Below are 27,722 nucleotides of genomic sequence, written 5' to 3'. Positions count from 1 at the left end.
GTATGCGTCAGGACTCGTCCACATTTCCGTTTTTCCACTGGCGTGTGCTGTACGCATTTTCCACAGACAGCATACGTATCCCCAATGATTTAAATGTGTCTGTTCACATTTCAGTATTTTCTTACTGACCGTGGATAAGTAAAGAAATAACGGAGACATGCACTACTTTGATCCGTGATGCGGAGCCCGGCACGCCCATAGAAGTGTATGGGTCTATGAAAATCACGGTGCATCCGTTTTTCATTGAAGACTGATAAGAGATTCTTTCGGACATCTTCACAGATTAAACACGTATGCTTTTTTTCACGGATGTGTCAGTGACGCGGAGATGTGGACGAGGCCTCAGAGGTACAGCTATGGAGGCTGCAGCATTAACAGTTGTACCCAGTCCCTGGAGCCTGAGGAAGTCCACAAGCCAGATAGTTGTTTCTTGTTGGGGGGTGTCCCTGCACAGTCTGACACTGGCAGCACTGATTGGATAGTGTCAGACTGTGCGGGGACACACTCCCACCTGGTAACACCCATCTGGACCTTCATCGCAAACTGCTAGTGATCCATACATAACTTCTAGTGGGAATTATAGAGGAATGTCATAACACAGAATCACACAAATTGATTTTCCTAGAATTGTTATTTTGTGGGGAATACACCCGCTTACTAAAGCTGACAAGTCAGGAGGGGTAACCGGTCTTCTTTACGTTACACTTCTGTATTAAAAATCATACAATAGAGTCATGTGCCGAATGGATGAAGGGTTCAGAATTTACTTTTAATTGTTACTTCTCCTAAGAACAGGATTTTAGACCTGACGTACTGACTGATTTATCTTTGTCTTTAGCTGAAAAATATGAGCCATGTAGAAACCCAGGCACACCGGAAAATGGTCACCAGGAACCTGAGAGAAGAGCGTACCAACCAGGGGACGCCGCGAGATTTTCCTGCAATTCTGGATACACGCTGATGGGAGAACACAGTATAAAGTGCATTCCCGGACACCCATCCCAGTGGAGCAGCTCCCCGCCAACCTGCAAAGGTAATTAGGGATAATGAAGGTATCAAGCAGATGCAATTAGGCTACTTTCACACTCGCGTTTGGTGCGGATCTGTCATGGATCTGCACAAACGCATCCGTTCAGATAATACAACCGCATTCAGAACGGATCCGTTTGTATGCTCTTTAACATAGCCAAAACGGATCCGTCTTGAACACCATTAAAAGTCAATGGGGGACGGATCCGTTTTCTATTGTGCCAGATTGTGTCAGTGAAAACGGCTCCGTCCTGACACACAATGTAAGTCAATGGGGATGGATCCGTTTTGGCTGTTTCATCAGCAAGCAGCGTTTTGGTGTCCGCCTCTAAAGCGGAATGGAGACGGAACGGAGCCAAAGGGATGCATTCTGAGCGGATCCTTATCTATTCAGAATGCATTAGGGCAAAACTGATCAATTTTGGACCGCTTGGGAGAGCCCTGAACGGAAAGTAGCCTAACACATAATGTGCACAGGGGAACCATGCAGCCTAATCTTCCTTTTGGCCACTGACCATCTCTATTGGATGCTTTCACAAGACTTGGCATGCCGTCAGTCATGAGAATGACAAATGCATATTCTCATTACACAAACAAAAGTAATATAACCTTACCTGAAAAATTTGGTAACATAATAATTATGATTTTTTTGCTTATACGTCTCAGTGGTTGCATAAATAAGAGCACCATGTCCACTGCCCCCTGTCTGGTGAACCCATAAAGGGTTTGTGCAGTGCAAATATATTGATGACCTACCCTTGGCATTGGTGGTGGCCCAACTCCCAGCCACCTCACCAATCAGCTGATTGAGGAAGTAGTAGCACTCGTGCAAGCATTGCTTCTGCTGCCCCCTGTCTAGTGAACCCATAAAGGGTTTGTGCAGTGCAAAGATATTGATGACCCATCCTTGGGATCTGTGGTGGTCTAACGCCTGACCCCTTCACCGATCAGCTGTTTGAGGAGGTAGTAGCACTTGTGCAAGCATTGCTTCTGCTGCCCCCTGTCTGGTGAACCCATAAAGCGATTGTGCAGTGCAAATATATTGATGACCTATCCTTGGGATGTGTCAACAATATCAGATCGGTGGAGGCCCAACTCCCGGCCATCTCACCAATCAGCTAATTGAGGAGGTAGCAGCGCTCTTGCAAGCATTGCTTCCCCTTCAAAATGACCTGTTGACCATCTCATTTGCAGTGTAATTACAGTACATTCACTTGAATGGGATGAGAAGATGTAATTACACTGAGCCGCCTCTACAAGCGAGACAACGTGCAGGTAATCTTGAAGTGGAAGCAGCTCTCGCACTAGGCCGCTCAAAATAGGTCATCAATATCAGATCTGCAGGAGTCCGACTCCCGGCAGCCCCTGCTGTTTGAAGGGGGTGCCAGGAGTCAGACCCCTGCCGATATGATATAGATGACCTATTTTGAGGATAAGACATCAATATCTTTGAACTGCACAACCTCTTTATAAATCATTATAATAGTAAATTAACCAAGTTTTCACCATAGTTCCCCTTTAAAAGTAATCTGCCACTATCCACTATGCAGTAAATGAGGTGAAGATAAATGAGACTAGACTTGAAATGTAAAAGTCCTTTTATTAAGTGCAACTTGAACTTCAGAATACAAACGGTTTCAGCAGGCCTTAGTGCAAATACCTTTTAGCACCAGTGGAGGAGGTATGGTGGATGGCTGACTTGGAGGTGATGACTTCTGCACTTAGACTAGTAGTGGCTTGATGATAATGAGGGTGTCCTTGGCCCATTTTCCTTCTCTGTATAAGCAGGTAGTTGGTGCTCTATGAGCTGCTTTCCCCCACACTCCTTCTGGCTGGAGAGGGGCCACAGACATCCCCTCTCCGGCTCACTCTCCTCTCCACTGACTAACACTCTCAGCCCCCACCCTTGGCAGGAAGTCGGACTAACCCACTTCTACCAAAGGGGGAGGAATGGAATGGTAAGTTCCATTCTTGGTGCAGAGCACTGCCAGTCACACTACACCTGCTGGTAAATCGGCATACATATCATGTCACACATTAAGATTACATCCAAATTATGCAAAATACAATAAATCAGTGCAAAAATATTAATGCCGCTACTCTGGGGTATTACACCACAAGAAATGGACTGTTAAACCTGACACAGATGCCTTGTAGGGGTAACTCAGCTAAATAAAATGATACCTTTCACTTAGAAAACCATTACTTAATCCTAAAGAAGTACAGTATGTTTAGTATATATGCAAATAAGCAGTTAAGTGCACAGAGGGCGGACCCAAGCCACTCTGTGCACCCTTACTCCGCCTGCTTCCTTTGCCAGCTCCTCCCCTCTCTCTGATTGACAGGGCCAGTTGAGATGACTATACATGGCCTTGTCAATCAAGAAGCAGAGGGAGGGGCTGGCAGAGGAAGCAGGAGGAGCAAGGGTGCACAGAGTGGCTTGGGTCCGTCCTTGTTGCACTTAACTGCTCATTTGCATATGGGTTAAAAGTACTTTTTCTCTAGAATCAAGCAGCGGATCGCTGAGTGAAAGGTATCATTACATTCAGCTGAGCTAGCCCTACATGACATTGGGCCTGGTTTATCAAATCCCTTTAAAAGATAAGCTACCATTATGATTTCCATTGACAGCCTCACATATGAAATCATACCGTATCTTTCATTCTTTCACAGCTTCATATAAGGAATTCCTCAGCAACCAGGGAGCTGAAGGTGAGCACAATCTAAATCTTCAAGCCTTGTGCCTCAGAATTACATTGTTTAATTGTCTAAAGAGCTATGTAGAGTAGATACAGAAGACGACAAGAGACGCTGTATAAAGCTGAAAGTATACGAAGATTCATGTGTCGGAGAGAAGTAAACGCGAGGTGGATGCACATCATCGATCTCTATAGACGTGGAGCAAACAATAAATGTTCTCTCTTCTCTGGGTCTCCTGCTAATCACAGCCGGGATTTTGTGAGACTTCTCTCGGAAAGGGTTTCCATGCCTATGTTAGTGTGCACAGGCCAGGGCTACACCGAGACTGCTGACGGAATAATGATCAGGCTTCTGGCCGCAGCACAGCCATGGGGTGCACACGTTCATGTGCAAGTGGCCTGAACGGAACAAAAAAACTGAAATACGGAAGGCATACGGAGTACCTTCCATTTATTTTTTGCGGATCCATTGAAATGAATGGTTTCGTATACGGAACGCAAAAAACGGAATGGAAATGGAAATAAAAATCCGCAATACACCCTGCCAGCACCTCCATAGAACTGCCTACTCTTGTCCGCAACTGCGGACAAGAATAGAACATGTTCTATTTTTTTTTAGGGAGCCGAAGACCGAAAGATCAGGGCCGCGCTCCGGAAATGCGGATGCGGACAGTACACTGTGTGCTGTCCGCATCTCTTCCGGCCCCATAGAGAATGAATGGGTCCGGATTCGTTCCGTAACATTGCGGAACGGATCCGGACCCATTCTACAGACTTGTGAATAGACCCTTAGATGGGAATACCCCTTTTAGGGCTCATTCAAACGAACGTGTGCTGCCCGTTGCCGTATTGTGGACCGCATTTGCGGATCCGCAATACACGGGCATCGATCCGTGTGCATTTCGCTTTACGGATGCAGAACAATTCACTTCAATAGGTCCGCAAATCCGGAGATGCGGAACGGAAGCACACAACGGAACACTACGGAAGCACTACGGAGTGCTTTCTGGGGTTCCGTGCCTCCGCACCGCAAAAAGATAGAACTTGCTCTCTCTCTTTTCGGAACGGACGGATCGTGGACCCATTCAAGTGAATGGGTCTGCGATCCCCATGCGGCTGCCCCACGGATGGTGCCTGTGCATTGCGGACCGAAATTTGCGGTCCACAGCACGGGCTTCACAGGGTCGTGTGAACAAGCCCTTAAAGGATAACTGTCACATTTAGACCCTAATTTCAATTTTCATATATGTAGTTACTAATAACATGATATTCCAGAATCAGTTACTATTAGACTGACTTACCCCATATTTAATAAGATTCAGCCCTTAGCAACCAGTGGGCATAAAACTGCAATTTCACTATTCAGTTAAGATGGCCGCCACTGCCCTCCCCCTGAGGCTAATCCCGCCTGCCCTCACTAGCCAGTAACAATAGCCCCCCAAAAGTGTCAGTAACCAGAGCCCTCCCCCTAAAGGGTTAATCTCCTGCAGCACAAAGGGGTCCTCTTACCACATGTTCCTTTCATTTATACACTGAGCAGACGGCAGATCTCCCTTCCCTGCTCTGCGCTGCTTCGACTCTGCATTGTCCCAGTCTGGTGAGTGAGGGAGCGTCTGCCAAGCGCAGGGACAGGGAGAAGTGCACAGAGCCGAGGCACTGTTATCAGCTGCTGGGGAGGACCTGGCTCTAATCATTTACACACAGTCCCTGGCTGTCAGTAATCTGACCTTGCAGGCTGCGTACTTCTGCGTCCTCAGTCCTTCAACACATAGACGGACCATGCCTAGCAACCTGATTTTAAGCAGAGGTAAAAGTAGGCAGTACAGGGAACAAAAATGTGGAATTAAGGGGTAATTGAATACACAGTGAAAAGTTGAAATAGGGCCACCAAGGAGATATTAATCACCACAATCCAATACTCCAAAAATAAAAAATACGACAGTTATCCTTTAAGGAGATTCAGCACCCTGCCTAAGCTGGTCATATCTGCCCTTCATACTTTCTCTCCAGAAACCTGACCGTGTGGCCGTACCCTTAGAGCTGCTCCTTATAAACGAGGCCTCTCTGGTCCCGTCTCTCTCTGATTGCTGTCGGCAATAATGATAGCTTTACTGTTAGGCAGTTTTGATGAATAAGAACCTAACGGGGCAGATTTATCAGCAAATTTACTAAAGTTTTCTGGTGCAAGTACATTTAAGAATATGCGGAGCACAACTCAAGAGAGACTTCTAGCTATAAAAGTGTCAGGGAACGATAGCAGGTCTAACCTGACACAGATCTAATGGCCGACTCACACTATCAATAAGATGTGCTTCCTTTTGATGAGTCTTTATCCCGCTGTACTTCGTGTAGGGTTGCCATCTGGCTGTTGAACCTCCCCAAACCTGGTCAATATTTGAGTGGAAAAGGTGTCAATCCTATGGGCTCATTCACACGGCTGTGTTTTGCAGCCCATAAATCAGCAAAACACGGATACCAGTCAATTGCATGCCGAAATGTCCTATCCTTGTCCAAAAAAAACAGACAAGAATAGGACATGCTCTATGTTTTTGTGGGGCTGCAAAATGGACTTAGGGATGCGGGCAATAAAGGCGGATCGGATGCAGACCAAAACTGCGGCCATGTGCATGAGCCCTAACTGGGGGAAAGGTCCGTGCATTTCTTATGATGCATCAGTTTGTGAAGCAGCCGAAGAACACGGCAAGTCATTAGTAGTGATGAGCGGGAGGTGCCATATTCGATTTTGCAATATTTCGATTGAATATTCGTCTTATATTCGTAAAAATCGAGTATTCGTCATTATTCTATTTATCGCGAATAATATGCGATAAAAATTTTCGTGTATTGCGATTTTTATTTTTTTAATCCGATAATTTTTATTGAAGTAAAAGTAAATACAAATGTATTCAATAAATACAACAACTAAATCCCCCATAACCCCAACATTGTAGGAAGAGCAGCAAATCTAACATATTAGTCAGATACAATAGAATATGTGCAATTACATCAAGCACAGTAATGAATTCAACAGCGGAGACCATGGAGACGCCGGCAGACCCGCAATACCAAGCCCATAGACAGACTAGCCAAAATGGTAACAATGGTTCAACAGCGAAAGTAAGAGAAATAACAGTGAACTCCCCCTACAATTTACATTGAGTGACATGTACGGACGATGATCTTGGCTCCTGTACTCAAGAATAAGGAGATATCAGCACATACCTTTCTTTGACGGATATTCATATATTATTAGTTGCCAGCACATAAGTACCACCCCTGCTTTAAGAACGACCTGGAACAATCCAGCTACTACAGTGCAAGGACAGCCATTGACTGCACACCCCAGATTTGTCTATCCATGGTCCCCATATGGAGTCGAATTTCGACAGACAGTTTCTCTTCAAATACGTTCCCCTCTCCAGCCTTATAACCACATTCATTCTGCAAAGCTAGGAGGAGACGACTGAATCCATTTAGCCGCGATGGTTTTCCGAGCTTGATACAGGATTCTGTTGATACCCGTCTTAATGGGAGGTTGCAAAGACTCAGAGTCAAACAATCCAAGTATGCACATTCTTGCATCTAGTGCATATGTAGCGCAGTATATTTTGTTAATCAGTTGTATTATCTTAGACCAGTACCTATGCAGAGTGTTGCATTGCCAGATCATGTGGAACAGCCCAGCGTCATCCGTCCTGCATTTCGGACACGACGAGTCAGGGCGACACCCTATCATCTTCAAAAAGAGTGGCGACCTGTATACTCTATGCAAAAGAAAAATCTGGGATAATCTAGCCGCCTCACTCAAAGGCCTCATGCACACGACCGTTGTTGTGTTCCGTGTCCGTTGTTCCGTTTTCCGTGATTTTCTGCGTTGAAAACTCGGATAATGCACCGTTTGTCATCCGCGTCCGTGATCCGTGTTTTCAGTCTGTCAAAAAAATATGACCTGTCCTATTTTTTTTCACGGACAACGGTTCGCGGACCCATTCAAGTCAATGGCTCTGTGAAAAAACACGGATGCACACGAGATTGTCATCCGCGTCCGTGTCCGTTTTTTTCACTTTCCTTCATGCCTGGAGATCCTTCAAAAATCAAGGAAGACACACGGAAACAAAAACGGAAACGGATCACGGAACAACGGAACCCCGTTTTGCGGACCGTGAAAAAATACTGTCGTGTGCATGAGACCAAAGACAGGGTTGGAGTTAACGCCAACACCTCCACCCACTGAGCATCCGAAATTGGGCCCACAGTGTAATGCGATTTTTCACTGTATAAGGCAACTTTCCTAACTTGGCTAGGCTATATGTGTATTTTACGAATATTTGCTATATTGATATATATTCTTGTTTTAGAATATGACGAATATTCTAAAAAACAAAGTTATAACAATATAGAGAATATTCGTAAAGTACACATATAGACTGCAATTTACCTATAATAGTGCTATAATCTTTTTCTTTTTTTTGTCAATTTTTTTTTTCTCTTCTGAACTTCAGATTTGGAAAAAATTTACCCTATTAAAAAAAAATATATACTATAGCACTATATTAGCTAAATTGCAGTCTATATGTGTATTTTACAAATATTTGCTATATTGCTATAACTTCGTTTTTTAGAATATGACGAATATTCTAAAAAACGAAGTCATAGCAATATAGCGAATATATTCGTTATTTAGAATGTTCGTCTATTTTTCAATCTGTACTGTTACCGTATTCCACTTTGGCATACTCCTCCCCGACAAGCGTCCCCGTCACCATGGGAACGCCTGTGGGTTAGAATATACCATCGGATCTGAGTTTTCACTATCTCAGTGAAAACTCAGATCCGATGGTATTTTCTAACCCACAGGCGTTCCCATGGTGACAGGGATGCTTGTCGGGGAGGAGTATGCGAACAACTGTACAGATTAGAAAAAAAATATTGAATATTCTAAATAACGAATATATTCGCTATATTGCTATATATTTGTTTTTTTAGAATATTCGTCTTTTTTTTCTATATAAAAACATGATTCCTTCCTGTGGGCCTCATTGACTCATTGATCCACAAGAAAGAAGCAGGGAGGAATCATGTTTTCAGATGCAAAAAAAAAAAAAGAATATTCGATATAGCGACTATATAGCACTATATTCGAAATATTCGCGAAGTTACGATATTCGAGATTAATATTCGCTATTCGAATATTCGTGCTTAACACTAGTCATTAGAGATCTGCCATTAGTGGATTTTTATGATCACAAATATTTATTTTGCTCCTTTTTCATGTAAGTCGTCGAGCATTTTGCGGACAGGATTTTTCAAGGAAAATGACTTTGTCTAATAAATACGGGTTATACAAACTGAAGGTCTTTCTTCTCTTTCCATCCAGCTGTGGAGAAGGCAGCAGCTTCAGGCATCCCAGTAGAAGGCACACACATCCTGCTGGCTGTCTTTGTACCTGTGATCATGGTGGCGCTTATGATCTCCGCCATCTACCTATACTTCTCCAAGTAAGAAAACACAAACTGCTCAGTTTTCCAGGGCATCAAGCTGAATGGTACATATACCGGAGTCTGTCTGATTATTCCTTTTATTTTTTGGGTACAGGCTACAAGGAAAAGCTCTTCTGCGCCTGCCCTTCTCGGTATCGCCTCCTTATGATCAAGTCACTGAGGAGTCTGCTTTTGAAAATCCCACATTTGAGACAACAGTGAGTAGAACAGCTCATATTCAGTGCCTACAGGGGTCAGTAACTGTTTCCCTGGTCTAACGATTAGCGCAATATGGACAAATCAAAATTACATGTTCACGGTCTAGCAGCTGTGACTTCATTCAAAAACAATGCATCCTGGGGCTTCCTGTTTTATGTCTGTTTTCAAAGAGAGGCCCCAATCCTAAATTATATTAACATGAATCGTTCATTAGAGTTTCATTTTGCAATTATTTTATATTCTACATGTCAGATTTCATTTAACGTGATTTTTCACCCCTGGGGGCCTTTTGGGCAGACCCCAGCATGGCCAGACCTGCAGAGGGAATCATACTTAGGCCTCATGCACACGACCGTCGTGTGTTTTGCGGTCCGCAGATCCGCAAAACACGGATGGCGTCCGTGTGCGTTCCGCAATTTGAAGAACGGCACGGACAGCCTTTCATATAACTGCCTATTCTTGTCCGCAAAGCGGATTTGCCCGCATCCGACACCAATTGTAGGGGATCAGCTCTTTTTCGGGGGTCATTCTCACAGATATCTTCAGGACACCAAGTTTAAGATCCAAACACGGTGCTTTATTGCGGCACATCCGCATAAACATAAACAATAATACTAAATAATAAACACTCGGCCGGCTGGGCTCTAACTAAACATACTGTAATATTGCTGACTCACCTAAGTCCTTGTTCACACCCTGTGAACACAAGCGGCTTTCTCAGCCAATGTCCCACAGCCTCCTGGCTGTACAGAGCACAGTACGCCCAGTGCCTCCAGTCCAGTGTCTCAGCACACATGGGAAATAGTGGTCTCCCAGCCCTCCTGGCTTGGACCACACAGAGCATCCAGGCCTCTGTCCACAGGCAACACACTCCCCCCTTGCTGACACCCTGGGAGGTGCCTTATGCCAGCCTGATTACTTCCAGCTGGTCTCGCCTGTGGTGGAATAGGGGTGTGGACCGAACTATCCACCCCTTCCTTGCTTCTACCCTGCGTGAGACCTGTCACTGTCTCACAACGTATTTAAAAAAAAACTGTATGCAGCCACCACTAGGGGGAGCTAAGTGCATAGGAATTTATACAGTTACTGTAACAATCTTTTTGCACTGAACTTCTCCTAGTGGCAGCTGTGTAAATATGCAGTGCCAGGCCCAGGCTCCATCCCACCCTCCCTAACCCACTAACACCCCACCCCCTCCATAGCAAAAATTTGGTAACAAATTGTAGAATTTATAGGCATGCCTCCCAAGTGTTCCTTCTTTGGAGGAACAGTCCCTCTTTTTGACCCAAGACCATTTGGTCCCTCTTTGCTCGCAAATCTCCCTCTTTTTGACCTGGGAAATAAATGTGCTTTAAAATATTTACTAAATGGCTCCTTACTTAAGGATTCTGTCACCTCGTTTTAGTCTATAGAGATGCGGACATGCACGGCTAGATCGCCGCTAGCATGTCCGCAATATACCTGTCCCATAGCGCTGTGTGGTTTTATTGTGTTTAAAAAATGATTTTATAGATATGTAAATGACCCTGGTAAGGAGTCCAAGGGGCTGTACTATTCTTCTTGGAGCCCAGCCACATCCCCCTGTGAAGGAGCCCAGCACCGCCTGCGTCCTCCGAATCTCCTCCTTGCTCACAGTTAGAGCTGATGCCAGCACAGGGAAGGAACACTATACCGGCACTGCGCATGCTAATGGCAATCTAACTGTGAGCAAGGAGGAGATTCGGAGGACACAGGCGGTGCTGGGCTCCTTCACAGGGGGATGTGGCTGGGCTCCAGAAGGTTAGTACAGCCCCTTGGGCTCCTTACCAGGGTCATTTACATATCTATAAAATAATTTTTTAAACACAATAAAAGGGACAGGTATATTGCGGACATGTTAGCGGCGATCTAGCCGTGCATGTCCGCAGCTTTATAAGCTAAAACGAGGTGACAGAATCCCTTTAACGTTATGGTTTCTACCTGTATGTTAGACCTCAACTTTATTATTTGGTGCAATTTGGACCTCAAAATATCTACAGATTATTTGAATGACCCGTCTCCACAAGTGATTAAATCTTACACAAAATGAGCAACGAGTGTTCCTCTTTGACCGCCGAAAAAGTTGGGTGGTATGTTTATAGGCCATCTTCACAACCTGAAAATTGTGCTAATCTCTTCCTCGTAGAGAGGGACACAGTGCTGATGTCTAAGGATAGGCAGATGTCTCAAAGTCCACTAAGATCTATGCTACATTATATTGTGTCTTCCTATCTATTACACTGATGGTGACTGTTCATAAATGTTCACATTGCAGGACACAAGAGAATATGAAGTATCTATATAGACATACAAGCAGCATCAGTCTTGGTGGGAGAGACCTGGAAGAATACAGCATCTTGTCACTGTCAAATGTGAGAACTTCCCTGACTCTTTGCTTCTTATTTGGATGAACTGAGCATTTTACCCCAAAACAGGAGCAATTTACCGCAATGGTGAAACTTCAGCCTCCACAGCGATCTACAACTAAGTTGACTTTCCTAAAGCCTGTCCTTCTGTCTGTTTCCTGCTACTGTTCTGAAACCCTCAATAATGTGATCCTCTCTTAGATCCACAACTGGATCCTCTCTGTAGGTCAAGAGAAGATTCATCCACTTACAGTGATCAAGAGAAGACTCATCCACTTGCAGTGATCCAGTGATGTCATTAACTGCAGTTCCGAAGGTTAAGGGTTACAGCCGAAGACTAGGTCATGGTTGAGAAGACCTTTAAAAGGAGCAAACTGATCCACTAGATAAAACTGCATGAAAAATACTCATACTCACAGAAAAATGTCATCCCTATAACAAACCCAGGAACATGCCGATACATTAAGAACAGATATTGAGGCAGATAGAAGGGGTTCAGGGGGACTTTACCAATAGAGAGTGTGACTGTCTGTCCTAGCAATTATTGTAGAAAAGATCCACGGTTAAGAAGCCTCACACTTCAGTCCCTGGCCCATGACAGTATGTTTAGTTACATATGTAAATATCAATTTATATAATTCTTTATAAAAGATTCAAAGGGGGATTTCATAAAAAAGTTCATGTTCAGCAAGTCTCAGAGACCTTATTAAATCTTCCATTCGATCGCACTGACCGTGTGATCACCACTACAGAGACAAGCTTATCTGATTTTTTGTACAGTGAAACTCTTGGTGCCCATTTGGCTTTATGCCCTAGAAATAGAGACAGTAGTGTTTTGCTTATGTTTACTTCCCAGTGAAAAGAGATATCAAACTTTGCAAGCTATTCCTTATACAGAGAATGTGCAGAAACACACTTTAGTGTATTGCCATATTAACTTCATGTAACTGCAGAATTCTCATGTTTCTTGGAGGAGGGATTTTCATATCAGCATGTTTGGTCCAGAAAACATGCTCCATGTGAAATTCCCTGGACCAAATGCTCCTCCAATGACCTCACAGCATCATTATCACTTATGATGATGTGAGTTACTGCCCGACTATGGGTCTACTGTACTGACAGCATTATCTAAGTAAGGGAGCATTCACAAGACCGTATCTATTTTGCAGTCTGCAAATCGCGGATCCATAAATATGCATGCGGTCCTATGTGGCATCTGCAGTTAAATGTGGCACAGCTGTCTATGTGCAGCCCACATCTGTATGTCTGTTCCAGAAAAGATAGAACATGCCCTATACTTTGCTGCAAAACGTGGTCCGTGGACCCACAGAAGTCAATGGGATTGCAAAAATGCGGATGTCACATGGACCATATCTGTATTTTGTGGACCACAAAATACATACAGGTTATGTGAATGCACCCTTATTCTGCCACCAATATACGTGACAGAAGTCTCAGATAACTGTGAGTCGCAATCTCTTGTACAAAGTATGGAAGATAGTGAACTCGCTATAATCATTTCCCTAGCGACACCGGTTGTATGTGGAATTGTAGTGAGGTATATGCCTTTAGGTAATTTATTGAATGTACCTTGAGAAATTGTGACAGAGGTCAAAGGAAAATCCTCTATTTAGTTCTGTGATGCATGTCCGACAAACAGGAAAAGATTGAAGGGGACTGAATGTGAGCTCACAGAAGAGGAGGAGTGAATGACATGAAATTACAGCCATATATAACTTACATAAACCAAATATAACAATGGCCACTAGATGGCAGCAAAGTACACTAAGTGTAGTGGATACCAGCTATAATGCTATAATAATGAATTCTAGTTGAGAGTCATAGCTGGGACAGCATGTGCGTACAGTATTGTAGACCTGCAGTCAGTCAGCATGGAGCTCACGGTATTATAAGTCATTATAACTCTGTGAGTTCAGGTCATTGGTGTTGCTTTTGGTTCTGAAAGCGCAGCCACCACACACAAAGCGTACATCCCATACAAAACACGCTCATATGAAATTAGCCTCAAGGAAGTAACATGACAATTCTCAAGCATTCTTCAAATAAGCTGCTGAAAAAAAACCGCTACCATGGTGATTTTTTTTTTTACATTGAAGTCAATGGGAAACTGTTGATGGCATCTTGGATGTGGGTTATGCAGCAAAAAATGCTTGTTTTCCGCTCCTGAATGAGTGGCAGATTTTGCCCATGTGAACATAGCTTTAAAAGTATGTTCAATGTTAACCCACGCTTCAGATAAGTGTTTCATGATACTATACATAAAGAATACCTACCATTATAGCAGTTGGTATATTCGGGACATGTAAGCCTTGCCCCTTGGAACGGCCCAAGCCCGTCCGGGACCATCCATTTACAGACAGCCATACATTAGCCCCACCCAATTTCAGCACCAGAACAGCCAGACTTTTAATAATTTCCCATAGACTTTAAAGTAACCTTTGCAGCGTTTTTGACCTTAAAAAATGCTGCTAAAAATGTTGATAACAATGCTGCAAAAAACATTTTGTATGAATCCAGCCTTGAAGAGACAATGCAGTGCAGTAGTAGCAATGCAGCTCCCTGGTTTTCACCCTTTAACCCCTACACAGCGATATGTTTTTCGCTAAAGAGAAGGCACCAGGCTGCTACCTCTTGGAGTAGTCTCTGTGTGGTTGGCCTGCTCACCCACGAGGGTCAGAAACACCAATGCAAAGCACCTAGGGATCAGGTGAAACTCAGTCAGTAACAGGCCGATGTCTGGGCAGGTAGAGTTCAGTGCGAATCCATGAAATGGTCCAAAGGTCAGGTTAGGCAGCACATGGTCAGTACTGTGAAAAGGCACTTGTCAGGTCAGATGGAAGAATCCGGGAATCAGGCAGAGGTCAGTACACAGGCAGACAAGTGGATAATAGGCACCTCTGCAGGATCTAGCAAGCTAGAAGAAACCAAATGCATGTGCAAAGGGTAGTGCAAACAGCATAGCATATATAGCAGAGCTGATTAGCACATTGGTCAAGCAGCTGCACACAGCAATAGAGAATAATCCTTGCAGGAATGCGGGGTGATGTGAGGTTCAATGAACAGGAAACCGGTGCCTGGGACCTAAAGGGCCGGAACTGCGACAGACACAGAGTGAATGCAGCAGCGGGGGCCACGAACCGCCATTGTAACACTAGGCCTTCGTTTTGATTTGCATGCAGCTCAATGACATATTTATGACAACTTACATGACATACGATTCGTTGTCATCTTGGTTTTTCTGAGGCAGGGGAATGGCAGTGCATAAACATTTTCTAAAGGGAAAAGATTCAGGCGCAACCATGAGATTTTTATTTTTGCATCTAAAAGCAACCACATGAATACATTTAAATACAAATTATCAGAAAGTGACACATCTATTCATTGTTTTATGGTGTCCTCGTGTCTAGCCATGTGAATATAAACTATGAACTATGGCAAGGAGCCATCATTAGTCCTGAAGGCGACTGAATGTTGTCATCAGCACATCCCTGTTTACATGATTGGTGGATGATGACGTTGACAACTGATGATTTTATGGCCCATATAGGATGCGATTAAACAAGTGTTTGGCGACTGCTGGGCTCGTGTACATGTGGTAACATCATCTCATGTGAATTGCCCTTAAAGGCTTTGGAAACCTATGGGGGCATTTTTTCTTATTATTCCATTTTACTTATCTTGGGCTAAAAAAATCAATTGTCCAATTCATCTTTCTTAAAAAGTTTCAACAGTTTGTCTTCAGTCTCACTATTTCTGCAGACTGTTACTTTACAGTAAGCTGCATTTACAGGAGCCAACAATCGTCCAGATTATCAGAAAGGACCATTTCCGCAAACGGTCGGTCCCGACAATCTGACCGTGTAAACGTGACACCGATGAACTAGCGAAACGCAATGTGATCCTGTCGTTCATGCAGTCACCCCCGATCATAGTTTCTGGCCAGCAGATCGTGCGGTCTAAACAGCAATCTGCTGCTCAGAAACCATGAATCTGTATGAAGACGAGGGATTGCAATAACCATTCCTCGTCCTCATACTGTGAAGGAAATCGCTGCGTGTAAATACAATGGTCTCCTTCACTGAGCGAGTAGCTGGAAAGAACGCTTCCTTCCCTACAATCAGCTGCAGAATTGTCCCGTCTAAATCCACCTTTAGGGCTCATGCACACGACCGTATGGCTTTTTCAGTGTTTTGCGGTCCGTTTTTTACGGATCCGTTGTTCCGTTTTTTGTTTCCGTTGTGTTTCCGTTTTTCCGTTCCGTTTTTCCGTATGCCATATACAGTATACAGTAATTACATAGTAAAAATTGGGCTGGGCATAACATTTTCAATAGATGGTTCAGCAAAAACGGAACGGATACAGAAGACATACGGATGCATTTCCGTATGTGTTCCGTTTTTTTGGCGGACCCATTGACTTGAATGGAGCCAAGCACCGTGATTTGCGGACAAGAATAGGACATGTTCTATCTTTTCACGGCACGGAAATACTGAAATACTGAAACGGAATGCACACTGAGACACTTCAGTATTTTTTGCTGAACCATTGAAATGAATGGTTCAGTATATGTTCCGCATACTGAGCTCAAAAAACGTCCAGTATACTGAACGCAAAATACTGTCGTGTGCATGAGCCCTTAGAGTGCTGCTCTGGCAACCCTGCCTGTAGCCTTTATCTCTACTTTCCTAACAGCTCATAAACACTTATTCAAGCCAAATCCTTATCAAACCGATAAGACTTCAAATTAAAGAGGACTTGTAACCTCTCCTGACGTGTTTGTTTTACCTACTTGCATTTCCCATGTAATAATTCTGGAGCATCTATAGTCTATTCTTATGACTCTATGATGTGCCATTCCTTTATTATTCCTGCTAGAAGTTATGAATGAATTGCTAACTGTTTGCAATGAAGTGTAAGTTGGGTGTTACCAGTTGGCGGGGTGGTGTCCCTGCACAGTCTGACAATATCCAATCAGTGCTGCTAGTATCATGACACAGGGTCATAAGAATACATTGCTGGTCTATGATAAACCAGGCCCAAACTGTTGAAAATGTCTAATAAACCAAATGGAAAAGGAATTTCATCCCAAGATAAGTAGAATGAAATTATAAAAATAATAATAATAACAATAATAATAATAATAAAAAGTGTCCATAGCTTTAAATTCCCACATGGCGAATTTGCAGCAATTTACAATAAAATTCAAATGATTGCGCTTCCAAAACCCCATCCGCATGTACCAGAAAAATTCTGCAGAAATATCTGAGCATGATATGTACTGAACCACTGAAGTGCATGCACGCCGCGCTTTCCCTTCATTACTATGGTAGTTCCGAAAATAGCTGAGCAAGCACGGCTATTTTTGAAAGTCCCATAGCGGTGGATGGAGAGCGCACAGCGCAAGCGCGGCTATCTCTCCAGTCCCTGTTGCTCCTGTAGCAATCATCTCCTTCCATCTTTGATGTGACCGATGCAGCCTACCACTGGGCAGTTATTGTTTTTTTTCTTTTCTACACTTTGCCAAATGTTTTAGAATCTGGGACACCCCCCTTTAGGAAATAGTCACACATGGCAGACATTCTTAATAAATCTTTAAAGACCATTTATACCAGAAAATGAGTATTAAATTAGCTAAGGAATTTTGTCAAATACCTTCAATTCAATATGAGCTCCCAGAAGGCAACCAATCTAGAAGAACAATAATTATAAAGAATATAAATTTCCAGTGCACCCAAGTGATACATATTCCCAAAATCGAAATATTAGCCTAGTTGGTCATAGTGCGCACATATCTGGTGATCCCCATGCTTTATACACGTGATATTTCAGATATACAACTAACATTAGGACAACCAGCACATATACTCCATGGACATACTTCAGACACACTGTAAGGCTCCATTCACACATCCGCAAATGGGTCCGCATCCGTTACGGAACGGGTGCGGACCCATTCATTCTCTATGGGGACGGAATGGATGCGGACAACACACTGTGTGCAGTCCGCATCCACATTTCCGGAGCGCGGCCCCGATCTTCCGGTCCGCAGCTCCGCAAAAAATAAAAACATGTCCTATTCTTGTCCGCAGCTGCGGACAAGAATAGGCATTTCTATAGGGGGTGCCGGCCGGGTGTGTTGCGGATCCACAATTTGCAGGTCCGCAACACACCACGGACGTGTGAATGGAGCCTAAGGCTACTTTCACACTTACGTTTCACTTTTCCTGTATTGACATCTGGCAGAGGCTCTCAATACCGGAGAAAAACTCTTCCGTTTTGTCCCCATTTATTGTCAATGGGGAAAAAACTGAACTGAACACAACATAATGCTCCAAAATGCATTCCGTTCTGTTTGGTAACATTCCCATAAGGTTTTCTTCTCGTCATGGGATGCGGAGCAAAACGAATCCGGCATGACACGCAGTGCATGTCAATGGTGCCAAAAACGGATCCGTCCCCCATTGACTTTCAATGGTGTTCATGCCATATCCGTCATTGCTATTTTAAAGATAATAAAACCGTTCATATCGGATGCAGACAGTTGTATTATCAGAAGCGGAGGCGTTTTTGCTAATCCCTGCCCGATCAGGCAAAACGCAAGTGTGAAAGAAGCCTTACATGGCCGGGTATCAACCAGATCCTAGAACCCCCAAAATGCGTATAACACATCTTATTCATACTTGCTTCGGTTCAGTGCATTTTCCCAATAAGGTCCCTATCCTCGGTACGGTCGCCTTAGGGCAGGCAGAGATGTAGGTTGCCAATAGGGAAGCGGGTTGGTGAAGACAATCTTACTACATGTATAAATCTGATGTATATAATCTCGTTGTTTTAGGCTTTGTACATAGGAGTGTGGGTACATTTACACAGACCGTGTTTGTCCTGCCATATTTAGGGGCTGATTTATCCTTGTAGTAAGTGTGTCCTGTACGTGTATTATTAGAGCAAAAAGGAAAAAATGGCACAACAATATAGCAGAACCTCTATGCATCCGAAACTGGCAAGCATTGACTGACGGCCGGGGTTAGATTACCTCTCCTATCATTCCCATTCAGCTGATACCTAGTGGAGTACAGAATAGGCGTTGAAGTACTTTGTTCTTTAGAAAAATACCTATAGATGCCTTCGTCATGGCAGAACATCCAAGAGGTAATTGAACTGAAGGAAGAGGACCAGAAAAGCTGGGATATTGAAAAGGATTGCTCATTTAACCACTGGATTGCTTCCAAGTAACAATTATACACTGATAGAAGCACATTCGAAAAGGACAATTCATGTTTCCCAAGTAACGTACGACATAATTATACCGAAACAAGAACAACCCTCTTGTATAAATGGATTTTGTGATGGTTCGCCATTAAATAAATTATTTTTGGTCAGTACGCCTTGTCATGATTTATTTCCCAGACCTGGTGCATGGACGGCAGGGGCGGACTGGGAACCTAAAGTGGGCCTGGAAAAAAATAACTAAAAGTGGCCCCATGTCGTTGGCAGATCCAAATTGATGGAAGGTGGGGCAACACAAGTAGGCAGGGTCAGCAGTACCATAGCACAAAATACTGTCCCATCAAAACCATATACCGTAGTGCAGCACCATATATTGCTCCAAAAGCTGTCCTTCTATGGTGGCCATCTATAGATGCTATTGTCTATGACTGATCTGCCCCTGAAGGTCTTTTAGAGTCACTTATTTTTGTATGTAACATCTGGAACATTGCCGAGAAGTAAAATAACATGCAGGGGTGGACTGGCCATAGACCCTTCAGGGAATTTTACCACTGGACTGAAGACCAGAGCCCTCCTCACTGCCGCTGACTACTACGACTACTACTACTACTACTGGGGGGAGCTGTAAGGGTCATTAATAGAGGCAGTCTAGGCAACATGCTGAAGGTAGGGCTGTCTTGGTGTTGTGACCCACATTTCAAGCCCCCTGCTCCATATTAGAGACATTTGAAGGAGAAGAACAGAACGTGGAAGCTATTGATGGCCACCACAGATGGACAGCTTCTGGGGAAGTATTTTGTGCTGCATTGTGGTGTTGGGTTCTGTGGGATGGTATTCTCTGCTGCACTATGGTATTGCTGATCATCCCATCTACTTTGTTTCCCACCTTCTGACAAGTGAATCCACCTACAATATTGTCGTCACTTTTAGGCCTCATGCACGCGACCGTAGTTCGGGTCCGCATCCGAGCCGCAGTTTTTGCGGCTCGGGTGCAGACCCATTCACTTCAATGGGGCCACAAAAGATGCGGACAGCACTCCATGTGCTGCCCGCATCCTTTGCTCTGTTCCGTGCCCCAGCAAAAAAAAAAAAGAATTGCAAAACGGAAAAGAATAGGCATTTCTACAATGGGCCGCCCGTACCGTTCTGCAAATTGCGGAAGGCACATGGACGGCTTCCGCAGTTTGTGGACTGCAAAAAACTGAATGGCCTTGTGCATGAGGATTTCTTTTCAGGACCATGCCAGTCCACCCCTGATACAATGCAATAAGCACATACACTAAAAACTGGTGTAGTATTCTATAAGGAAAAACCTACTGTATTATATTTTGGGGAAAAGGACCTAGCTCCATCATGTTCAACCATTTCATACTTTCAAACCTAAGAGAAACCTGTCAAGGATGGTGTAATGTCACGGATGGTGTTGCAGAAATCTAGAACTTATAAATAAACATCCAACTGGCTTGATCCCAAACTAAGGAGCATATGGGTGAGCCCTATAAAACCCCTAGAGCTCTCCCTGACTGCTATGCCCATGCAAAGGTCTTTATGATAGACGAGTGCATGCCCACATACCTTATACTATGTGACACCTGAAAACCCTATAATAGTGAAGGGGACACGACCACCGGCCCCCTGCACTTAATACGGACGGAGTCAGGGTCACCTACAATCAAGCCAGCCAGGAAACACAAATAAAGAAAACAGACTTATCTGAGGAATCAGGAGAAGCAGCCTCCAGCAGTGAACAACTCATCCAGGAAGAAGTATAAACCGCAAAGTGAGGCAGTATGGGAGGGAATATAAAGGGAGACAATCAGTGCAAATAGGTGACAGCTGAGAGAAGGAAAGGAGATGACAAAGTGAAACCAAAACAAAGAAAGTCATGCAAGAGGTAGCGAAGAACGTCTAACAGACCTTCTCACAGAGCTGGCGGTGACAAAACCTTTCTAGATGGCAAAGACTCAATATGCCATAAAGAGGAAAGAAAAACTCTTCAGACCGATCCCAGGATCAACAAGCTATATTAAAGAGGTTTTCCAGGAGTACTGTATTGATCACCTATCCTCAGGATAGATCATCAATATAGGATCACTGGGGCTCCGACTCCTGGCAGTCCTGCTGATCAGCAGCTTGAAAAGGCCCCATCGCTCGAATGAGCACTGCAGTCTCCTCACATTATACAAAGCACAGCGCCGTACAGTGGCTGTGCTTGGTATTGCAGCCTACACCCATTCACTTGAATAGGACTGATCTGCACATAAAAACTTCCCCTCATCCCGCAAAAAATGAGCCCCCACACAAGAACATAGCCAGACAAATAAAAAAAAGGGCTCTATGAACATTGCAACACAAAAACATGATTTTTTTTTCTAAAAAATGCTCTTATTGTGTAAAATGAAAAAAAATTATAAAAAATAGACATATTTGGTATCACTGCGTCCATTACAATTGACTGTACAAAAATATCACATGATCTACCCCATCAAGTGAACGGTGTAAAAAAAAAAAAAGAATTATGCCAAAACAGCCTTTTTTAGTCACCTCGCCTCACAAAAAACATAATAGTAATTAATCAAAAAGTCGTATGTACCCCAGAATGGTAGCAATAAAAATGTCACCTTGACCCGCAAAAAACAAGCCCTCACATAAGACTATAGCCAGAAAAAAGAAAAAATATGGCTCTAAGAAAATGGCAACACAAAAACTTTTTATATAACAATGTTTTTATTGCGTACAACATAAAAAAAATCACATGATCTACCCCATCAAGTGAACGGTGTAAAAAAAAATTAAAAATGACACCAAACTGCTGTTATTGTGACTTCACCTCCCAAAAAATTTGATAAAAAGCAACCAGAAAGCCAACTGTACCCCAAAATTGTGCCAATAAAAACTACAGCTTGTCCCGCACAAAATAAGACCTCACGCAGCTTATTCAACAAAAAATTTAAAAAAGTTATCGCTCTTAAAAACCATGACAGAAAATTCCCTGTTACACCCCTTAGAAATTCCTTGGGTGGTGTAGTTTACAAAATGTGGTCACTTTTTGGAGGTTTTCACTGTGGGGGCACCTCAGGGTCTCTTCAAATGCAACATGATGGCCAAAGACCATTCCAGCAAAATCTGCCCTCCAAAAACCATATGGCGCTTCTTGCCTTCTGTGCTCTGCCACTTGCCAAAACAGCGGTATACGACCACATATGGGGTGTTTCTGTAAACTGCAGAATCTGTGTAATAAATATTGAGGTTTGTTTTGTTGTTAACCCTTGATGTGTTCCAGGACAAAATTGATTAAAATGGAAAATCCACAAAAAAGTTTAATTTAGAAATTTCACCTCTATTTTGCTTTAATTTCTACGGAATACCTAAAGTGTTAACAACATTTCTAAAACCAGTTTTGAATAGTTTCTACAAAAATAAAATTAAATTACCAAAATTATAGCAACATAAAGTAGACATATGGGTAAAGTTAATTAATTAATATTTTATGAGGTATCACTATCTGTCTTAGGCCTCATGCACACAACCGTCGTTTAAGTGTGCATCCGAGCCACAGTTTTTGCGGCTTGGATGCGGACCTATTCACTTCAATGGGGCCACAAAAGATGCGAACAGCACTCCGTGTGCTGTCCGCATCCGTTGCCCTGTTCCGTAGTCCGCTAAAAAAATATAACTGGTCTTATTCTTGTCCGTTTTGCGGACTAGAATAGGCAGTTATATCAATAGCTGTCTGTGCCGTTCCCGCAAATTGCGGAACCCACACGGACGCCATCCGTAATTTGCGGATCTGCAGTTTGCGGACCGCAAAACACACAACGGTCATGTGCATGAGTCCTTAAAAAGCAGAGAGATTCAAATTTAGAAAACAGAGAATTTTTTCGTTAACTTATTTTATAAATAAAGATAAAACATTTTGACTCAAATTTACCATTAACATGAAGTACAATGTGTCACGAGAAAACTCTGAATGGCTTGGATAAGTAAAAGCGTTCTAAAGTTATTACCACATAAAGTGACACGTCATATTTGCAAAATTAGACCTGGTCAGGAAGGGTTAAATGGCCCGGTCTGGAAGTGGTTAAAGATAATACAACCGGATCCGTTCACAATGAATGCAGCCGGTTGTATTATCAGTAATGAAAGACTTTTTGCTAATCCCTGCCGGATCAGGCTAAAACGCAAGTGTGAAAGTAGCCTTAGTCACATTTAAAGGGGCTGTCCCATTATGACGTGAGATCAGTGCAGTTTCTAGGTAAAATTTCTCTCCGGGCGAGTGTAAAAAAAACTCCCCCCCCCCCTCGTTGACAACGAATCCCGTTATCGAATATTATTGATAACGTTGATTAATCTTTGCAGCCCTAAGTGACACCCACAGCAGCCTCCATTCTAAATAATGTCCATAGTGATCATTATTAAAAATAATGTCCCCCACAGTGGCCCCCATTTTCATGTCCCCCGCATCGGCCCCCGCACCCCATTGTAATTAATGCCCTGTCTGAAAGGCATCCCGCCGCCCGCCGCTAGAAACGGCCCTGTCTGAGTTTTCAGACAGGGCATTAATTACAATGGGGTGTGCGGGTCGATGCGGGGGGCATGAAAATGACACCCACGGTGTCTCCCCATTGTAAAAAATGTGGAACCACATTGCACAGACGGTCACAGTGACGCACTGTCCCACAGACTCAGGCTCTCACTCACAGCAGGCTTCATTCTCAGCACTGCTCCGGGCGGGCAGTAACAGGCAGTGCGGCGCGTGACGTACAGTGAGTGAGCGCCGCCGCCCGCAGAGCCTGCCTGTGGGGGGACATTATTTTCTTATTATTATACAGGGCATGGGCAGGGTAATATAACTTAGCTCAGGACTAGGCCTATCAGACATTATAGCTATAATGACACCCACAGCAGCACCGCACGTTCTGGAGCTGAGTGACTGGACTCGGCACTCGGGCGCAGGGCAGGCCAGATCTCAGAGGGACGGCACGAGAGTAATAACAGGCAGAGAAACGACAAGAGGGCGCCCCTGCCGGCGCCCCCCTTCTGAAAGCGCCCCGGGCACCCTGCCCGCCCGCCCCTAGAAACGGCCCTGCGTGAGATGATATAAGTTTTATCGGCGAGCCTCCGACTGCTGAGACCACTCGATTCAGCTCTATTAGACTGCCAGCGATAATCGAGCCTCTCCAGTCAAATGGTGAGCACAGAACATTCTTGTGATTGTCGGGGACCCAGCAGTTGGACCCTCACTGGTCAGACACTCATCCTTTATCCTGTGTACGGGGGATAATCTGTCGTAATGAGACACCCCCTTTAAGTATAATCTATTCAACTATTTCTTAGTTTCTATAAAAACTAGGTGGCAGACATGATGATGCAAGTTGCACTAGCCTTGGCTTCATCTTCTTACTGTGCATGTCCCAGACACTTCACCGGACTCCTCTCCAGTAATTTATAAGCAGCGGGCATTTTTTTACACCTTTACCCAGCGCCATGTTTGGAACACTGTTCCCCAGCAGTATACTGACATTCTGGTGGTTTAGTGTAAAAAGCTAGCGACAGGTTCCCTATAAGAATTTCGCTGACACCCAGTGAGCGTCATGATAAACTTGCGGGTAGCGGAGATCTCTTTTATGTGTGAACGCCAACAATAACCAATTTACCTTTCACTGCTGATCGTTTATACAAAGCAATTATTGTTTTGTTCGCTGTAACTCATGTGAACCTTAATGATAATTGCTTCGTGTAAATCTACCCTAAGAAGCAGCTCGATGGAATTTCTAACAACGGTACAGCAGAGGAAAACTCATGGAATTAGATTTACTTGTTATGTTTTTTAGGATTACTGCACATGTTGTGTACTTGTACACAGAAAATCTGCATAAAAACGCATCAAAAACACAATAAAAACTGATGTAAACAGTAAACAAAACAAAATACATGCTGGAATTGCATTTTGTTTTTCAATTTCACTCCAAAATAATATTTTTCCCCATTTTCCAATAACAAGCTATGGTTATCCCCTTCCTGGTCCCACAGATGCTCAAGTCTGGGGAATTTGGGGGCCAGGGTAATACATGTGTAGTGTCCCACTAGGTAAATGTGGGCACTACACAAGGGTCAATTGGGCCACATTGTTCTCACCTCCTGCGGAACAGGGCCATTGTATTTTATGTGATGTTTTATGTGATTTTTCCCTGTTATCTGTGTATCAGGCCTGTTAGGGTGTAATTCCTCCTCCTAGACAGTAGAGGGAGCTAGGGAACCCCTAGTATTTATAGTCAGGCCCAGCTCGGGGAGAGTCAGTCAGGAGTCTGTGTAGAGTCGGAAGAGAGTGGATACTTAAAGGGCTTCTGTCACCCCACTAAACATTTATTTTTATTTTTTGTTTACTTATAATCCCTATACTGTGATTTATGCCTACATAATCTAATTAATCATTTTGGTTCAGTAGATTGTGTTAAAAACTTGCTTTTAAAATATGCAAATTACCTTGCTACCAGCAAGTAGGGCGGCTACTTGCTGGTAGCAGCCGCATCCTCCTATCCTAAAGACGCCCCCTCCTCATGTTGATTGACAGGGCCAGGGAACGGGATCGTCCGGTATTCAGTCGGCGCAGACGCACTGAGAGGCGGCCGCCTCTCAGTGCGCCTGCGCCAACTGAATACTGTTACGGCGCAGGCGCGAGACCTTGATAGCAGACAGGGCCAGCAGAGGACGATCCCGTTCACTGGCCCTGTCAATCAACATGAGGAGGGGGCGTCTTTAGGATTGGAGGATGCGGCTGCTACCAGCAAGTAGCCGCCCTACTTGTTGGTAGCAAGGTAATTTGCATATTTTAAAAGCAAGTTTTTAACACAATCTACTGAACCAAACTGATTAATTAGATTATGTATGCATAAACCGCAGTATAGGGATTCTAAGTAAACAAACAACAACAAAAACTGTTTAGTGGGGTGACAGAAGCCCTTTAAGCCACAGTGGAGCTGAAGACCAACTCCTGACATGCAGTTAGACAGCCCAGGCTTCTAGTTGCCACCAGGGGAAGAGTTGCCTCCTGAGAGAAACTAAGTTCCTACAAAGTACAGTGCAGAGCAAAAGTGATTCCAGCCGAACCAGAGAGCTGAAGGGCAGAAGGATCTATTTAAAGCAAGGAGACATATACCTGAGGAAGTTTTCCCTAACCAAGGATAAAGCCAGCAATAGGGCATACGGGCCTTGGGATAAAGACAGACAGGATTCTGAGGAAAGTGCAGCCTGATCTGTAAGTGTTTAACCCTTTGAGTATCTTGCAAGAACATTGTGCCTGCCAATTGATGTGAAGCCTGCATCTTAGTACCTCTTCCATATGGAACTTTGACCAAAGAAAAGACTGTATATAGTTGACTGTTTCCAGTAAACAGAAGTTTTGGTTCACCACAACATTGTGTTCCTCAATTATTCCTACAATAAATCCGTGTGCCACCGTTACCGGCATCACAAAATTAAAGGGATGTTGCCACCGGCACATTAAACACACCTGCAACATCCAGGGCACCTCACCTACCATCAGGCCTGGTCCCTATTCACAGAGAGTGCCCCAGAGGACCCCTGTGCCAGCCTCTCCATCACTGCTGTACGTCTGCCCAGGGTATACAAAAGACTGTGAGTACTATAACCACCCTCGGTTAGTAACTAGCCCTGTGACCTCACCATTCGCATCACCCTGCAGGGCGGCGTACTGCACATGGAAGTCCTGCTTTCAACCAATGTCGGACATTTCTAGCCATGTGACATCTCACTTTGTTTTGCTGGAAGATGCAATCCGCCCCAGGGAAGACAATCAGCCGGTATGGGTGTACGTGATCTGCAAGGATGGATTCATACCCAAACTGGTGAACCCTGTACGCAATAAAACAAAAAAGATGAATGTTAGGCCTTATGCACATGGCCGTTGTGTAGCCGTTCCGTGCATTGAGGACCGCAATTTGTGGTCCCCAATGCCTGGGCAACGTCCATGCGGCAGCCGGGACGGATTGATACCCATTGAACTTGAATGGGTCTGTGATCCGTCCGCACAGCAAAAAAGTAGAACATGTTCTATTTTATTGCGGTGCGGAGGCACAGACAGAAACACCACGGAAGCACTCCATAGTGCTTGCGTGGGGTTCCGTGCCTCAGTTTCTGGATTGCGGACCCATTGAAGTGAATGCGTCCACATCCATGATGCGGGGAGCACATGGCCGGTGCCCACATATTGCTGACCTGCTGTTTGCGGGCCGCAATGCAGCTGTGTGCATGAGGCCTTATCCCCATTTTCCAATACAGGGAGTGCAGAATTATTAGGCAAGTTGTATTATTGAGGATTAATTTTATTATTGAACAACAACCATGTTCTCAATGAACCCAAAAAACTCATTAATATCAAAGCTGAATATTTTTGGAAGTAGTTTTTAGTTTGTTTTTAGTTTTAGCTATTTTAGGGGGATATCTGTGTGTGCAGGTGACTATTACTGTGCATAATTATTAGGCAACTTAACAAAAAACAAATATATACCCATTTCAATTATTTATTTTTACCAGTGAAACCAATATAACATCTCAACATTCACAAACATACATTTCTGACATTCAAAAACAAAACAAAAACAAATCAGTGACCAATATAGCCACCTTTCTTTGCAAGGACA

General features: G+C 43.8%; 1 protein-coding gene across 1 annotated transcript in view; it reads left to right on the top strand.

Moving 5' to 3' along the window:
• Nucleotides 1-11,945, top strand: part of SEZ6 (seizure related 6 homolog) — a 533,546-nt gene extending 521,601 nt beyond the window's left edge. Inside the window, exons 14-18 of the mRNA XM_044285764.1 lie at nucleotides 839-1,033; nucleotides 3,703-3,741; nucleotides 9,106-9,226; nucleotides 9,324-9,426; nucleotides 11,721-11,945. Of these exons, the coding sequence (XP_044141699.1) occupies nucleotides 839-1,033; nucleotides 3,703-3,741; nucleotides 9,106-9,226; nucleotides 9,324-9,426; nucleotides 11,721-11,750 (488 nt within the window). The 3' untranslated portion in view covers nucleotides 11,751-11,945. The remainder of the gene's footprint in view (nucleotides 1-838; nucleotides 1,034-3,702; nucleotides 3,742-9,105; nucleotides 9,227-9,323; nucleotides 9,427-11,720) is intronic.
• Nucleotides 11,946-27,722: the final 15,777 nt, after the last annotated feature.

This window comes from Bufo gargarizans, chromosome 3, assembly GCF_014858855.1.
Source record: "Bufo gargarizans isolate SCDJY-AF-19 chromosome 3, ASM1485885v1, whole genome shotgun sequence".
Lineage (NCBI taxonomy): Eukaryota > Metazoa > Chordata > Amphibia > Anura > Bufonidae > Bufo > Bufo gargarizans.
Note: the sequence above shows the minus strand (reverse complement) of the source record. Positions and strands in the feature narration are given on the sequence as shown.